Source organism: Martes martes, assembly GCF_963455335.1.
Source record: "Martes martes genome assembly, chromosome: 1".
NCBI classification, from domain to species: Eukaryota; Metazoa; Chordata; class Mammalia; order Carnivora; family Mustelidae; genus Martes; species Martes martes.
In genome coordinates, this window is record NC_137888.1 from 14,082,922 (window position 1) to 14,100,881 (window position 17,960).

Below are 17,960 nucleotides of genomic sequence, written 5' to 3' on the forward strand. Positions count from 1 at the left end.
AAGAATAACCAATAAAGAGGTGCGGTGGTGGGGGTACTCAGTCGGTTAAGCATCCAACTCTTGATTTTGGCTCAGGTCCTGACTTCAGAATTGTAAGATCAAGCCCTGCATTGAGCTCCTCACTGAGAGTGAAGCCTGCTTAAGATTCTTTCTCTTCTTCTCCTTCTGCCCCTGTCCCTCACTTGTGGGTTCTCTCTCTCTCTCTCTCTAATACGTATATGTATATGTATATATGGAGATTTTATACTAAAATGTTGGCTCTGAGTTGTGGAGCTAATGGCTTCCAAATATGTATTTGAGTCCTATCTCTGTTTTCTACCTAATTCTTTCAGATTTGTGGTTTGAGGAAATAACAGATTTCCATTATCTATTTTAGATCCTACTTTCGCCACCCATCTAATTGTTTTATGAGAGTTGCTGTTCAGCTTGTTACTGGCCATCCAGAGGATTTGACTTTGATTGATTATCTTACCAAGTAGCCAGGTACTTAAAAACCATGACTTTGGAATATTAAGATTGATGCTATCAGGTAATGTGTTGTCTATTTGTTATCTAAAAAGTGTTTCTATTATATTTGTCCATACAGGAGTTACTTGTATATTTGCCCACATATAGAGGTTACTTGTATCCCAGAAAATAGTAAATATGTCCACTGAAGCCATACCATGACCAAGAAAGTGTAACGGTCTTAAGAATGAGAGGAGAAGTCGGCTCATATCTGAATTTCAGACTTTTTCCTATTGATAGGTAAAGACATTTTCCTTCTTACTAACAAGCAACTTTTAGTACATATTTTAGTGTCATTCTGCTGTTAAGATGTTCTCTCAATTTTTTGTTGTCTGAAATTATCTTCAATTTTAAAGCACATATTTATTGAACATAGTCTTTTAGGATGGCATCTGTGTTTTTTTCAGAATTTTGAATATTTCATTCAATTATTTTTGTAAGTAATTTGTATTTTAGTCTTATTGTCACTTTCATCTTTTAAAAAAGAAATCAGCTTTCTCTCTCAGGTGTCTTAGAAATGTTTCTGTCATTGGTGTTCATTAGATTTACTAGTGTGTAGGTGTGGTATTCTCTGTCTTTGACTTTTACTTTGCTGCCTTTATTGACTTTTAGGAAATTTTTAAATTTTCCCCAATATATTTTCTCCCCACTTCTCTCTCTTTTCTGTTTTAGAACTCCAAATACAAGTATGTTAAATCATTTTACTATAGTCTATTTTTTAATAAATTCCTTTTGCTATTTTTTACCTCCATTTCTCTCCATGCATTAGTTTAGATAAATTGTTCTCAACAATTTGTACCTTCTATCCCCCAGGGAATAGTTGGCAACATCTGGAGAGACCATTTTGGTTGTCATGGCTAAGGAAGACTCTGATCTGTTTTGTGTTCATTTCTTTCTATCTAAAATAACCTGGGGGTGGCTGGGTGGCCCAGTTGATGAAGTGTCTGACTCTTGATTTCAGCTCAGGTTATGAGGTTACTCAGGGTTGTGAGATCAACCCTGCAGTGGGCTCTGGGCTGGACATGGATCCTGCTTAAGAGACTCTCTCTTCCTCTTCCTCTGCCCCTCTCAAATAAATGAATAAATAAAACAAATAAATAAAAAATAACCTGAATTTTAAAAAATAGTCTTTGTCATAGATCTATTTGAAGGTCCAAGGAAGTAATGAGTAGGATATTCTTTGACCCTTAATTATAGCACTACTTAGGAATAACATCTTACGTAATTTTATTCTTTAGTAACCTGTTGTTTATCTTACTCTCAGATGGGTTTCTTTAAGTACTTGGCCTGCAAAAGCTGAGAATACTACCAAAAGAGTAAAGATATAGTGTCCCCAGCTTTACAGTGAGATCCAAATGAAATAGTTAAGTCCACTGCTATAAAGTGCTTTTTGTTTTCATCTATATTTAGTTTGGGCTTTAATAAAGCATTGACAAGGAATCACACACATTCTTCCAGCCAAGAATATCTTTCCATACATATAGAAAAGCAAATTATGTTGGCTATTCAACAATGGATGTCTGAGTCTGGTCATTTTTAATTAGATTTGGGTAAACTCATTAGAATTCATTTAAGGCTCATATATATTTTTAAAATGGCATTTAGTTTTTCTCTCATTTATTATATTAACCTTGCAAACCTGAATGATATTCTTGTTTATGAAATTCCTAAAGAATCTGTCAACTTCATAGTCACATTCCCTCTTTCCACATAGATAAAACCCATGTTCTTTCAAGTACTCAAAATATATCCTAATTCTCAGACCTTCATTCGCAAGATTCTAAAACTAAAAAATATGGATGTCCAGTAACTACAGTTTGAATGAGAAAAATATCCATAATCCAAAGAAATTAGATCAAATTCACAAGTTTTTAGACTTCCAAAATTTACTGAGATGCATATTCAGCGTTTATTAAACCTGTCAAATCAAACTTAACACAAACTCTGCTTGATAATGTATAAACAATAACATAAAAATATTTCAATACAGAATGAATTAGTTTATTGGATTATAATGATTGAACTTTTTATCCATTTGGGGCAGAAAATAAATTAGCTTAAACTTCTTCCATAATGCTGATACTACACTTATTTTGGAGTTAATTCATTAAATTAAAAGGATTCTGGAATCAGCCTGTTAGACTATGCTTGATAGAAAGAAATTGGGTAAGGAACTGGTGATTAAAGACTAAGATAGTTGCCACTGGAAATAAGGAGCATGATGGACCTCTGGGTAGACATTTTGATGACTTTGCATAAATGTACCAGAATTCAACAAGTTGGTTAGCAGAAGCCAGACACATAGGTAGGTTGGCAACAAGACAGCTGGAGGCTGCCAGAAGCAAAGTCAACTGGGTGGCAGAAACTGGATCCATAGCTCAGGAAAGAGAACCCACAGGCTCCATAACCTAAGGGTCTGAAACCGGCCTAGTGAGTAGCAGCTACTAGATCCGTAACCTGGAGAAAAGACACTGCTGGACCAATAGATATGATATAAAATAATTGGTAGGGACTGCAGATCATGGAGATCCTTGGGTAGTAGCAAGGCCCTGCCCGAGCAGAGGCTGGACACCACACCGAATGCTGGGCAGCTGGCCAGCTCCCAGCAGGTCTCCTGACAGCCACTGTAGAGAGAGGATCCCAGCTGGCAGGTGCTTGGAGAGCAGAGATTAGTGTTGTTGGAGTTGCTGGAGTAATAAGAACCATAAGAGGACCTGGGTAAGTAGCTCAGGAACCCCCTTCCCCAAAGGACTGGGAAAATAAGTTTCCAGAGCAGCACCTGTGAGATATGTTGACAGATGATATGAGTTCAGATTGGTCACAATGAGAAAATTCTGAGATTTAAGATGAGTTTGGGCACTGGGTATTTTATATACTCATCAGTTGGTACAGCACAGTGCAGGTACAGTTCTCTCATACCATTGGCACACCTTCCTCTGCATTTGTGTCATTCATTAACCTTCTCTGTCATTGCGTTGACTAGCTTTGTACCTATTGTACTTAGGAGTACAATGGGTACAATGATGATTCCCATCTCAGAAATTCCAGAACTATTTGTCCTTAATCCTCAACCTATTACAGCCAGGAGAACCCCTTCATCTCTTCCTGGCTATGACTCCATGTATGTCTATTCCTGCTTTGCTCCAGAATTCTTTCTGTCACTTTTCTACTATGTCAAGTGATAAGTGACATAGCTTTATTTTTTATAAGGATTCTTCTAATGATTGATTCTACTTGTCACAATTGATTTACATTCTCTAAATTTATTTTCCATCTATCACATATTATACAGTACTTCTCACATCCAATGGAGGGAAGAAAAATGACACATAATGGGAAACGGCTAATAGAAAAGAACCAGACAAACATTTAAAAGTGAAGACTGAATTGAGATGAAGCCACAAGAAGTTGACTCGGGCCCTATGAAGAGGGAGCAGAGACGATGGTGACAATGTGGGAATCTGGAAAAAGGGAATGAAGAGACAGGGATTTCAAGTATCTCTTCTACCTACTTTTAGCCTATGGATCTTTTCATCTAAATGCCATTTAAGGGACACCTGGGTGGCTCAGTTCATTAAGCATCTGCCTTTGGCTCTGCTGATGATCCCAGGGTCGTGGGATGGAGCCCAACATTGAGCTTTCTGCTTAGCTAGGAACTTCCTTCTCCCTCTTCCTCTGCCTGCTATTCCCTCTGCTGGTGCTCTCTCTCTCTCCCTCTGCCAAATAAATAAATAATATCTTTTTAAAAATGTCATTTAAAACAAAAAATACCATTAATGCATTTTTGCATATTTTCATTCACATTGTCCAAATTTTAAAAGAACCTGGGGCCTGCCTCTTAGAACAACTCAGCCTTTCCAGTGTTCAGACTGAATGAGCTTTGTGCATTTTCAAAGTCAGCTCCTTCCCAATAATTTCCACCAAGATATAAAATAAGGGTGCTGGGAGGCTTGGTCAGTTAAGCATCGACTCTTGATTTCAGCTCAAATCATGATTTCAGGGTCATGAGATTGAGTGCCCTGTCAAGTTCCACATTGAGTGTAGAGCCTGCTTAAGATTCTTCTTCTGTATCTTCCTCTGGCCCTCCCCTACACTCTCCTTCTCTCTCTCGCTCTCAAAATACATATGTAAAATATCCCTCTTTTATCACCCTTCTTCTTCATTTTATTTTTCCTTTGAATAATATAATAACTGAGTACTAATTTCCAATGGGTTCACTATGTCAGATAAATTTGCACTGAGATAAATACTAATAAGTTTTTTTGGGCTGAAGGAAAATAATCTTAGGTGGAAACAACAAACCCCAAGAAAGAATAAAGAGACTATTTGATAGTTGTATTCTCCAGGAAACAGGCACTGAGACACAGATAGAAGAACAAAATGTTTGTAAGAGAGTAACACCTGTGAGTGAGAAAAGCCATTCTACCACCTTGTTCAGTCACTGACCAGGGGCTGCCATGAGACAAAAATCGACCTTGGCTTGAAAGCTGATACAGAGCCCAAAGAAGCCAACAGAGAAAGCCTGTCAGCTGGCCTCACTTGTCACAGCCAGACAGCCATTCCTTTTGTGGTGTGATGTGCGTTCCAGTGTAGATCTGTACCTGTCATAGTTCACTGGTTGCATCTTCAGGGTCAACTTGTCAGGAGAGAGATTCTCCATGGCTCTGTTAGGGCTCTATTCTGAGGGGAAATAGAAAAGAGCAAAGCCAGTGGCATGAAACACAGTCCCCATCGCTGCGTCTGGTCTTGGAGCTGCAGCTGGTACTCACCATCTCCTTCCTTCAGCATCGTTAGAAATTTGACTCACCCTTAGTGGTGGTCATGGTAGATTTCTTGGTGGTATTAACCAAATCTTATTTCTGAGAAGTATAAATCCTGATAACTGTACCTTTTTCTTGCTAGAGTCACTGCATTTGACAAGTCATGTGCACAGTTGGATGGGAGGTTCCGAGAGACACCCAAGGAGATCAACTGAGCTTCCCACATATTCCCCCTTCCCCCACTGTGTAACAGTAACCCTGCTACTTTCCCTCACTGTGTAACAGTAACCCTGCTACTTTCTACTAATCAGGATCATCTCCTCTTGGATAGATAACAAGTCTTTTTTTTTTGCCCATTGGTCCCTGAGTACAAGAAGCCCAAAGTGCACAGGCAGCAGCCATAGCTGTAGTTCAATGAGACCCTTGATGTGTTCCTTAGGAAGTCTGCCTATGGGAACTGGGCCTCTATCCTTGAAAATTCCAGCTGCAGAAGTAGGAAGCACGAAGTTCTTGAATGGGTCTTTGGAAGTAATAGTAGGGGGATTTTGGAGCTCAGTCTTTTGAGGATATCGTCTCCATGCCAACACTTCGACTTTGCAGTCAGTAGGCCAGTCCAGTTCACCAACAGGCAGCGAGCTTCAAGGTGCAATGTTTTTTGATAAATCCTGTGGATCTCACTTACATTCTCTCTACCGTGGAGTGGATTACCTGCATGGATTCTACACTATGAGCAATCCCATGCTGGTAGATCAAACTATTCATTAACTCCTGAAAATGGTACTGCTGAGGCAAGCATTAAAAGCGAACTCATACTCCGAATATGTATCTGTCCATTTGAGAATGGGCACTAATTTTCCAGGGCAGAAGGAGAACACCTTCAACTTGCAACCAAGCAGCTAGTTGATCTTCTTGAGGACTAATGTCATACTGGGAGTTTACTGTTAGCCTCCATTGCCAAGATGGAGATTCACAGGTGGCAATGATATCAGCATTGTAAGTAGGAGCTTATGCTGGGGGACCCATTCATAGCCTCTGTGGTCACTTGTTCATCTGGTCAGCATTGTAAGGACTGCTGACAAAGGTAGGCTCACATCAACTAGCAGAGTCATTTTGTCTACATGATAGTTTCATTCCTCTTCCAAGGTGGATACATTCTGGTGGGCACTAAAAGGAAATACACAGATTTTCACATTTTGTGCCCACCTGCATGTGTCTACCCATATATTTCTACACTAGACTTCTATGTATCAATATTCTAATCTTCTCTTTTCTGGGTCCCTAACTAGCTGGTCAGGTTAATTGTTACTGTCCAGGAATCTAGAGGTATCAGATGTGTTTTTTCCTTTTGTCAGCAAATGTCAAGGTCCCACGTCCTTTGGAGGAAACATGCTCTATATTGCTCCTGAGATTGTTATTCCTATAAAGCTTATGCATGAAAAAAAGGATACCAGAAAAAAAGTTTTAAAGAAAGAAATGTCTAAAGCCCAAAATAAATTAGTTCAAATTCACCAATCTATTAGATTTCTAAAGTTGTTCCCAGAGACACTGTAAACATTAACTTGAATACCCCCCAAAAAAAACAAAAGAAAAAAAAACTTACCCAATTAAAACTAACAATAAAATTAGCAGAATATTTGGAAACCAGAATGAAAGCGTTTATTACATTATATGCATTTAGGTTTTCATCTCTCTTGTGAATAAAATGTATGAATGAGAATCCCATTAATTCATTAAAATTAGTTCATGCTTATTAACATAAATTCCATTAATTGATCTTGCAATTTATTTTATTAATTCCACTAATTCTGTAAGTTCATCCAATAAAATTAATCATTAAGTTCAGTATATGTTAGAGACAGTTTTTAGCCAACACTTTGTGGCTGGAAAAAAGGTGACAAGAGTTTTTCCCAAAGATCATGAAGATGATAAACTCTCTGTTTAGAGGTTAGACATTTTGCTCAAAAGGTCTGGACCCTCAACAACTTGATGTGTAGAAACCAGATCCACAGGTTGGTCTGTAACATGAAGACTGGCAACTTCTGGAGGTGAAGTAGGTTGGGCGACAGAATCTGGATCCATAGCCCAGTGAAGGGAAGCCACAGACTCGGTAACCCAGTGATCTGAAGCCCTGGGATCCACAACCCAGTGAGTAGCAGCTTCTGGATCCATAGCCCAGGGAACGGCAGCTGCTGGACCCAAAACTCAGAGACGGAGAGCAAGTCGTCTGGCAAGGACTGCAGAGCGTGGAGGTCCTCGGGCGGTAGCAGGGTGTCTGGCAAGGTCTGGACGCCACACAGGATGTCTGGCAGCTGGTGGGCTCACAGCAGGTCTCCTGACAGCCACTGGAGGGGGAGGAGCTCAGCTGACAGGTGCTGGGAGAACAGGAGTCAGTGCGGGAGACCAGGTTGCTGGGGCAGGAGGAGCTTGGGTAGCGCACGTAGCCCCCAAAGGAACGGGAGGAGACATTTCCAGAGCAGCAGCTGTAGGACATGTTGGCAGGAGATGTGGATTCAGCTGAGTGACTGTGAGGAGATTCTGAGGTTGAATGTCACCTCCTGGACTGGGGCACTTTTATACTCTCAGCCATGGGTGTGGTATTTTTTACGGTCGCCTTTCCCACACTTGGAATCTCTCATTTCCATATGTGTAATTCAGTGATATTTTCTGTAATTGCAGGTGATTCCTTCCATCTCACATTTATAGGAGAATTCATCATGTTGTTATAGCACCAAGCCAACGAACTATTCCAAAGTCAGAAATGCTATGACTGTATGTCATTAATGCCAGCTAATCAGGGCCAGAAAAGCCCCTACTCTTCTTGGCTGAGACTCATTGTGACTTTGCTAGTATCTTGGCTGGAGAATGCTTAGATCTAAAGGCAGGGTTTGAAGTTAAGTCACTCTTTTTTCTAGATCAGTGGAATAGAGGCGCCCTATTTGTCACCAATGATTTTCTTTCTATAAATTGATTTCATCCCCTAAAATTAGTTTTCATTTCTTACATTATGTTATGTATTGCCTCTCAAACCCAATGGAAAGGGAAAATAGATAACATAAATTGATTGAGAAACATGATGGATCACAGAGATAAATCAGGACAGATGTTTAAAGGCAAAATGACTAAGCAAGACTAATTTGAAAAAGAGTCTCAGGGGATACAAATTTATACATGTGTGAAAAATCCCAAAGAGTCAAATACTCTTGAGGTGAGGGAAGATAGCTAGAGACACTATGGATCTGTCCATCTGTGTGTAATTCCAGTAAAAATGGGTTCTGGATCAATATAGTTTATGGCTTTTCCTATAGGCATTGTTCCTTTTCTTACCTGTCATTACAATGTGTCCAGTGATCCTGCTCTCCTAATAAGAACAACTCTTATCACGCAGGACCTTCTTGTCATTTTTATCTTTTGTTTCTTTCATATAATTGCTTCCTTAATTATAAAAACACGTTTTTCCTACTTCAGTTCTTCGAGATTATTTTTCTGTTGTAAAATATCCAAATATTGTCTTGTGTAGAGCTCCATGTCAGGCAAACCGAGGCTAAAACAAATACTGAAGTGTTTTCTCCAGTTAGGAAGACAATTACCTCAGAGGGGAAGTTGTAATTGCAGGAGGTGATAAAAAAGATTGAAATATAAGTGAATTGTCTAAATACTCTTTGTGCATAACACTAATAAAGTGGTTTGTGGTTCTTAATAAATAGGTAGAAGTAAATAGTAATTAAGAATGATCATTAAAATCTCTTGAAAACTTACTACAGAATTTAAAAATTATAAAATGATAATAACTTAAAAGGATAAAATTACAGCTTTAACCATTTTATTACCCCTTCCCAAAATGTGAAAATTTACTATTAGAAATGGTAAATGTGCAAGTAGAAATCTAAAAGTAGGAATAATTAAGTTAAATATAATAGACTGACTAATCCTTATTGAAGACTTAGACTATCAGACTGGACTAGAAGTCAAAACTATTTTCTACTTAACATAGGTTTTCTTAAATATAAGGAAACAGAGAAGGGAAAAAGTAAAAAGATACATCAGACAAAAGAAACAAACAAAAAATGTTACTTCTGTTTTACTAACTTCCAAATTTGTTGTATGATAAGATGTAAAACATCATGTTATCAGAAGTAATACAAGATATTTCATAACAATCACTCTGTCAGCCTTCCAGGATGATATTCATGATTTTGTTATTCATTTAGAGGTTACCCCAATTCCACACCACCCAACAGAGTAACAGAGAGCTACATATATCAAGTTCAATTTATGTAATTTGAAATTAAGTTAAATTAAAATTTTGGTCTTCAGTCATATTAGCCACATTTCATGTGCACAATAGATATGTGTGGCTGATGGATACCATATATCAGAAATTGCAGATAAAAATATTTTCAGCAACACAGAACGTTCTGTCAGACAACACTGCCTTAGACTTCACAGTGTGCTTTGTTGACTGGTTAATAGAAATAAGTACTTTTACTATTTCTAGTCCAGTGTAAGAATGTCAGAAATCTTGAGGTCAATTATCCTTACCTCAATTCATGTACTACTATGTAAGGATTTTCTGTATTGTAATTTCATGTTTGCTTTTGTATATTGATATGTATTTGCCTCCATGTTTTTATGACCCAAATTTGCTTAATTTGCTTAAATTTACCCTATATATATATATATATATATATATAGTGTGTGTGTGTGTGTGTGTGTGTGTGTGTGTATATATGTATATATATACATGTATATATATACACATATATATATGCCTATCTTTTTTCTTGCTTTTTACTTCTTCTTACATCTTTTTTGTATGTTCTGGGATTATTTTGCTTCTGACTACATATAACTTTTATTGTATATTCTAGCGTTGGAAGGCTAGTAACACATTCTTTACAGTTTTGACAGTCTGAAAATGTCTACATTTCTCCTTTTTTTTTGAGAAAGAGAGAGTGGGGGTTGGGGGCACTTGCAGAGGGAGAGAGAAAGAAGAGAGAGAGGAACTCAAGCAGTCTCTATGCCCAGAACGGAGCCTGACTCTGGGCTTGATCCCATGACCTTGAGATCATGACCTAAGCCAAAATCAAGAGTCAGATACTCAACTGAGCCATCCACAGGCTCCTCTCCATTTTTGAAACAAATACTCATTAGTACATTACTCTAAAGTTTTCTTTCTTCAGAAATTTGAGGATATTTGTCTTCCTGCTTTCTTTCTTTCTTTTTTTTTTAAAATATTTTATTTATTTATTTGACAGAGAGAGATCACAAGTAGGTAGAGAGGCAGGCAGAGAGAGAGAGAGGGAGAAGCAGGCTCCCTGCTGAACAGAGAGCCCAATGCGGGGCTCGATCCCAGGACCCTGAGACCAGGACCTGAGCTGAAGGCAGAGGCTTAACCCACTGAGCCACCCACACACTCCTGTCTTCTAGCTTTCTTTTTTCTGTTTAGAATTCATCTGTTAATCTTACTGTTGGTTTTTTTTTTGTTGTTGTTCTTGTTGTTATTTTGAAGGTAACTTGCATTTTCTTTCCCTTTGGTTGCTTTAAATTTTTCTCTTCTTTGACTCCAAGATATTCTCTTTATTTGCTAGTTTAAATATGTTCTCCAGAACAATCTCTAATTGTCTTTCCAGCTATGTCTAATTTCTTTTCAATCCATTCAACAATTCTACATTTCACGTATTGAATTTTTCAATTTTAGAATTCCTACTTGTTTCTTTTTTTTAAGTTCTAATTAATTAATTTATTTATTTTTTGAGAGAGAGCTTGAGTGAGGGTGGGGCAAGGGACACAGGGAGAGGGAGAATCTAAGCAGGCTCCATGCCCAGAAAGGAGTCTGAAGTGGGTCTTGATCTCATGACCCTGGGATCTTGACCTGAGCCCAAATGAAGACTTGGACACTTAACTGATTGTGCCACCCAGGCACCCCTCTATTTGGTTCTTTTAATGTTTCTCTCTCTCTTAAAATTTTAAATCTATCTTTTTATTTCCTAAAGTGAATTCTATTATCTGATATATATTTTGAATTTAGTCATTTCTTAACTTCTGGAAGTCTGGCAGATTTCCCTAGGGTATCAGATGATCCATACCTACATCATCTATCTATGTATATCATCTATATACTCATCTATATCTGTATAAAACTATATTCACAATTACATCTATACTTCTAAGTCCATGCCTGCATTTATAATAATATTGATATTTATCTATGTAAAGACATAATATAAGGTTACCTCAATACTATGCTAATTTCATTTTGCAATTTGAAGTTTTTATTTAAATTCCAAGTAGTTAACATTCCAATTAGTTTCTGGTGTACATTACAGTGATTCAACACTTCCACATAACATCAGGTGTTTATCACAAGTGTTCTCCTTAATCCCCATCACCTGCTTAACTCACCCCCTTGCCCACCTCCCCTCCAGCAACCCTCAGTTTGGGTTCTCTGTAGTTAGGAGTCTGTTTTATGGTTTATCTCGGTCTCTCTTCCCTCCCCTTCCCCATACTCATCTGGGTTTTTTCTTAAATTCTACATGTGAGTGAAGTCATATGGTATTTGTTTTACTCTTACTAACTTATTTTGCTTAGCATTATATATATATATATATGCATGCCACAACTTCTTTTTTTTTTAATTTTTTATTTCTTTTCAGCGTAACAGAATTCGTTGTTTTTGCACCACACCCAGTGCTCCATGCAATATGTGCCCTCCCTAATACCCACCACCTGGTTCCTCCGACCTCCCACCCCCCACCCCTTCAAAACCCTCAGGTTGTTTTTCAGAGTCCATAGTCTCTCATGGTTCACCTCCCCTTCCAATTTCCCTCAACTCCCTTCTCCTCTCCATCTCCCCTTGTCCTCCATGCCACAACGTCTTTATCCATTCATCAAGTGATGGACATTTGGACTCTTCATAAGTTGGCTGTTGTTGATAATGCTGCTCTAAACATGGGGTGCATGTATCTCTTCAAACCTATATTTTTGTATCTTTTGGGGTAAATACCTAGTAGTTCAATTGCTGGATCATGGGGTAGCTCTATTTTTAATTTTTTGAGAACCATCCATACTGTTTTCCAGAATGGCTACTCCAGGTTTTGCGCCATGTTAATCTAATCAGGTACTGAAATTATTTCAGTTCATAGGAAAGGGTAAATATTTAAGGTTCAGCTGAGTCCTAAGGTATTGTTCAGAGTGTCAATTTTAGTCATCATTGGAAATTTCTAAATTTTGATTTTGGTTACCTGAGCTCATGAGTCTCATCAGCCTCTCTTTTAGATTCAACAATATCCCTAATCAAAAAGTAGTCCCAAATTCTAGGACCTTGTTGTTATATTGTTAAAAACTCCCTGACATTTTGACCTGGTAATTTCTGGACATTTTCACATGTATTTTCTTTGTCTAAATTTTCTAGACAAAAAATATTAGTTTCAAATAATTTTTTCATTTATAAGTATACCAATGTTTATCTTACCCCCCCTTAGGAATAAGCTTAAAATTCATAACCAATCCTTGGATGAAAGATTTATAATATATGAAAGCATGGGTAGAATAGGTAAGAAATAGGAGTAAGAGTGTCCAATCACAAAAGTATTTTATTTTATTTTTAAGATTTATTTATTTGAGAGAGAGTGAGAGAGTTGGGGGAGAGGGGCAGAGGGAGATACAGTCTTAAGTAGACTCCAAGCTGAATGTGGAGCTTAACCTGGAGCTTGATCTCACTACGCTGAGATTCTGATCTGAGTTGAAACCAGGAGTTGGAGGCTTAACCGACTGTGCCATGCAGGCACCCCACAAAACAATTTTAGTAATTTGAATGGAAAGTGGCAGAAATAAGAATTATTGCAATTTAAAATGTAATACCCTTAAAAAACTAAATAAAATCTAAAACCTTTAAAAGATGAAGGGACAATTACCCATTAACGATTTTTAGCCATGTTTATCATTGTCACACCGAATAAAATCTCCTTCAGTTGTAAGTTAACCAGGTTTCCAGTCATTTCTTGAATATAAAAATGATTTTGTCTTTTCCACTCTGCTTATTTTATTTTATCTTCCCAGATTTCCCTTTTGTCCCTTCTAATATGCCTATGTCTTTGCAATTCTAAATAAACTTCACCTCCTAAGATGTCACAAGGCAGATATTCCTTATATGTTCCTTACTCCTTCTGTGTCCTCTTTTCTTACATTCAATATCACAAATTTATAGTGGGTATCTTTGTCTAAGGGCTGTTGTACAGCCTAAAGCAATAAGGCTTAGGAACATTTATTAAACATATGTTAGCTCTTTTTGTTCTCAGTTTTAGGTTCCTTATCAAAATCTATCTATCTTTGTACTTTGTTATTCCTGAAAATACTTTGCCTGAGAAAACAGAGAATATTACCATGAAAAAGAGAAATAAAGTTTCCCCATTTTTGTTTTGTTGTTGAGATACACATTAAATCATCTTCTGATGCTGTCAAATATTAATTATCTTTTAGTTTGAAACATGAGTAAAAACCAGGGTGGAAATCATCCTGATGATTTTAGATTCTTCACTCAAATTTTATGGTATTGCTCTTTACATATGTGTAGATAAGATCATATTGAATACTTATCAGTGGGATGCAGGTATTTATCAGGCTTTTTTTAAAAGATTTTATTTATTTATTTGACAGAGAGAGATCACAAGTAGGCAGAGAGGCAGGCAGAGAGAGAGAGGGAAGCAGGCTCCCTGCTGAGCAGAGAGCCCGATGCAGGGCTCGATTCCATGACCCTGGGACCATGACCCGAGCCGAAGGCAGAGGCTTAACCCACTGAGCCACCCAGGAGCCCCAGGTATTTATCAGTTTTGCTAAGAAATGTGGGTGACTTCAAGCAAAGTTACTTAAAATTCATACATAATCATTTTCATTTGTTTTCTATTTATTTTTTCTTTCATGTATAAACCTAACCATATAAATGTAAATATTATTTTTATTCTCTGCATTTCTTATATAGCTATCGACTAGTCTTCTACTTTATGCCTGTTGGCATTCCCATGTCTTGTGAGAAAATCAATCTAATTCCTGAATCTGAGAGTTCAATTCATAATAGCCTATGTACTTAAACCATAGTCTTCTACTAGTAGTTTGAGTAAGAAAAATATCTGGGGCTTCTCAAAATTCAAATCCCCAATTTCTTAGGATTTCAAAATATATTTCCAGGTGTGTATTGATCTTTTCACAATATCTCCATTGCCTACCATAATCAAAAGTCTACTTAATAAAAATTAACAACAATAAACAGCTGGTTATCAGAATAAATAAATTTATTTGATTATAATAATTTGGATTTTCATACTATTTTGGAAGAAAATCCAACATGAATTTTATCTCCAATGCAGACTTTAGATTTTATTTTCAGTTATTACATTAATTTTAGAATTTTTCAAATAAAGTCTTTCAGCCAGTATTTGGGGCCAGAGACGAGGTGACTGTTTGATAATCTAAGAGTAAGAAGATAATTCTTCCTGTAGGTGAAGATAATAAAGATTATGAATAGAGGCACTGGTGAGAATGAACAAGATTAGAAATTTAATAAGGTCATCAAAAGAAGCCAGATCCACATGTTGGTCTGTAACAAGAAGACTGACAGCTCCTAGAAGCCAAGTAGGTAGGGTGGCAGAATCTGGATCCATAGCCCAGAGAAGGGAAGTCACAGACTCCATAATTCATGGGTCTGAAGACTTGGGATTCACAGCCCAGTGAATAGCAGCTTCTGGATCCATAGCCCAGGGAATGACAGCTGCTGGATCCAAAACTGAGAGACGGAGAGCAAGTCCCCTGGCAAGGACTGCAGAGCGTGGAGGTCCTCGGGCGGTAGCAGGATGTCTGGCAAGGTCTGGATGCCACACAAGATGTCTGGCAGCTGGTGGGCTTATAACAGGTGTCCTGACAGCCACTGGAAGGGGAGGAGCCCAGCTGACAGGTGCTAGGAGAGTAGAGGTTAGTGCTGCAGAACAAGTTGCTAGGATAGGAAGAGCCACAGGAGGACCCTGGGGAGTGCAAGTATCCCCCAAAGGAGCAGGAAGAGTAGTTTCCAGAGCAGCAGCTATAGGACATGTTGGCAGGAGATGTGAGTTCAGCTGAGTGACAGTGAGAAGGTTGTGTTTGAATATCGTACTCCTTAAGTGAGGCATTTATATACTCTCTGCAATGGGTGTGGCACTTTACAATGTCAACTTTTCAAAATTTGGAGTCCCTTATTTGCATACATGTAACTCAGTAATCCTTTTTTAAAAATTGGAGTTAACTACCTCTCTTCATCTTAAATTTATGGGTTCACTCATTTTGTTTTTATAGTCCTCTGTCAATGAAGTACATCTGTGTTACAAATGCTATGACGGTGTATAATTAATGCCTACACCATCATGGTCAGGGAATCCCCTCTGAATTTTCTGGTCATGAAAACATGTGCACGTACATGTGCTCACCTTTGGCCAAAGAATGCTTTCTTCCCAAGGTGGGGATTACAATGCAGTCATCTCCCTTTTGTGTCAGTGTCTGAGAAGCAGAAATCTGGTCTTGATGAGGAATCTTCTAAATATTGTCCCTACATCAAACCATTGATTCACACTATAATATAATTTTGCATCTACTACTTACTATTAGCATTGTTTACTATGTCCAGTCTAGAGGGCTCTTATGAAAGTAAGCCAAAGAGATTTACCTAGATGATTAGAAGTAGGCATAATCCTGAACAAATATGTTGTAGAAATTTAATCTTTAGAAATATGAAATCAAATCTAAAGCAAGAAGAGACCAACATGAATGCATGTGAAGAAAACCAAAATGGGAAATGATGTTGAGATGAGGTAAGAAACCAAAAGACAGTGGTAGAGAGAGGGAAAAGACTGTCCAGATTTTCTTCTACCCCATTGGATGACTTGTGGATATTCTACTTCTTAGTTCAATCAATTTTTTTCAAAATGAACTTAATTCATGGGCTTTTGTGCAGTATATTTATATGCTCAAAACATCCTGGGTTCTCCCCTCCCACAAGACCTCAAAATTTTGAATGTTCTCTGAGTATTCCCAAGTTCATGGCAGATCCTTTATTTTTCTCCCTAATTTTGGTACATTCTTCTGTCCCAGCTTTCTTCCTAGAGAGGGTCCAAGTTATGTGAATCTTGAAGTTTATAATTTGGGGGCACTTCTTTAAGAAAAAGAATACAACATTGTGAACATAATAGTAGATATAAATATGGATGCTAATTTAGAATAAAATAAAATTAACAAATACAAACTGAGATGACAAAAAGCACAAATATCACAAAATCAAGACAATAAAATTGTATCATCAAAATTATCACCATCATCTATAACATTTCCTCTGTATTTATTGGCTGCATAGTCTTTGATCACTTTTACATATGACAATAACTTTGTCAACATATTTTCTGTAGAAACAATAGAATTTCATTTTTTCTTCCAAAATTATGAATCAAAAATGTGATACAATACATCAATAAAAGAAAGAACAAGAAACCATATGATACTCTCAATAGATGCTGAAAAAGCATTTGACAAAGTACATCATCCTTTCCTGATCAAAACTCTTCAAAGTGTAGGGATAGTGGGTCCATACCTCAATATCATCAAAGCCATCTATGGAAAAACCCACCGTGAATATCATTCTCAATGGAGAAAAACTGAGAGCTTTTCCCCTAAGGTCAGGAACATGGCAGGGATGCCCATTATCACCACTGCTATTAAACATAGTACTAGAAGTCCTAGCCTCAGCAATCAGACAACAAAAAGATATTAAAGGTATCCAAATCGGCAAAGAAGAAGTCAAACTATCACTCTTTGCAGATGATATGATACTATATGTAGAAAACCCAAAAGACTCCAAATCTGCTAGAACATGTATAGGAATTCAGTAAAGTGTCAAGATATAAAATCAAAAAATAAATTTTTTTTGATGACACAGAAAAGTTCCTTTGAACATTGCTATTTATTAGTAATGCCCCGTCTATAACATCCTGTGTCATTCTTCTCAGTTGGTGCTTCAATCCTGGGATTATGCTTATCTCAGCCTGTTGTCCCTGCTTTATCTCTCCATCCCAGTCTGCTGGCCCTAGACATTTGGTCTTGTGTGAGAATCAGCTACAAATGGCTGTGGACCCTCAGTTTTAGTGATCTATTTGGTAGCAGAGTAATGTTTTGGTTCTAGTCCTTCTTCTTAAAGTCAAAACTCCCTGAAGTTCTAAGGTTCATCAGGTTGATTCTAGGGTCTAGAGATAGTACAGGCAACTTTCTGGATCTACCCACAGCCCAGAACTACTTGAAGGGCAAACGATTGATTCCCAGGCTACAGCAGCACAAATGGAGCAGTGGGTCCCTCCACATGTCTCTGGAAGATTTCAGTGGAGCCTTGGAAAATGTTAGACAAAAGAACCCTGAAGAAGACCCTGCCACTGAATCTTCATTAGGTTAAGTCTGTCTCTGTCTTTACCTAAGCTGCTCTATCTAAGAAACTTGAACATGTGCTAGTGAACTTCTGTCTGAGATATCAGGGACCCACATAGAGTGCCCAGGGCTCTCTTCAGTATACTTTCCATGGGAATGTCTCTGTCCAGAGTTCTAACCTAATTTTCAATAATTGGATTATTGTGGCTTATTATTGCTTTTATTATTTGCCGCTCGTCCTCTTTAACTCCAAGTTGTTTGTTT

At 37.7% G+C, this 17,960-nt stretch overlaps 3 protein-coding genes across 3 annotated transcripts in view; 1 reads left to right on the top strand and 2 right to left on the bottom strand.

Moving 5' to 3' along the window:
* LOC308346113 (uncharacterized protein) overlaps window positions 1-17,960 on the top strand; it is a gene marked incomplete at both ends in the record, with an annotated part of 67,921 nt that overhangs the window by 30,304 nt on the left and 19,657 nt on the right. The window lies entirely within an intron of this gene.
* LOC308339547 (keratin-associated protein 13-1-like) lies at window positions 7,243-7,758 on the bottom strand (the record flags this gene model as incomplete). The annotated part of the gene is made up of 1 exon (XM_080798324.1): window positions 7,243-7,758. The coding sequence occupies one exon, from the start codon at window positions 7,756-7,758 to the stop codon at window positions 7,243-7,245; it is 516 nt and encodes a 171-aa protein (XP_080654450.1).
* LOC308339552 (keratin-associated protein 13-1-like) lies at window positions 14,832-15,347 on the bottom strand (the record flags this gene model as incomplete). Its single annotated transcript, XM_080798334.1, has 1 exon — window positions 14,832-15,347. One exon carries the CDS (start codon window positions 15,345-15,347, stop codon window positions 14,832-14,834), a length of 516 nt encoding a protein of 171 aa, XP_080654460.1.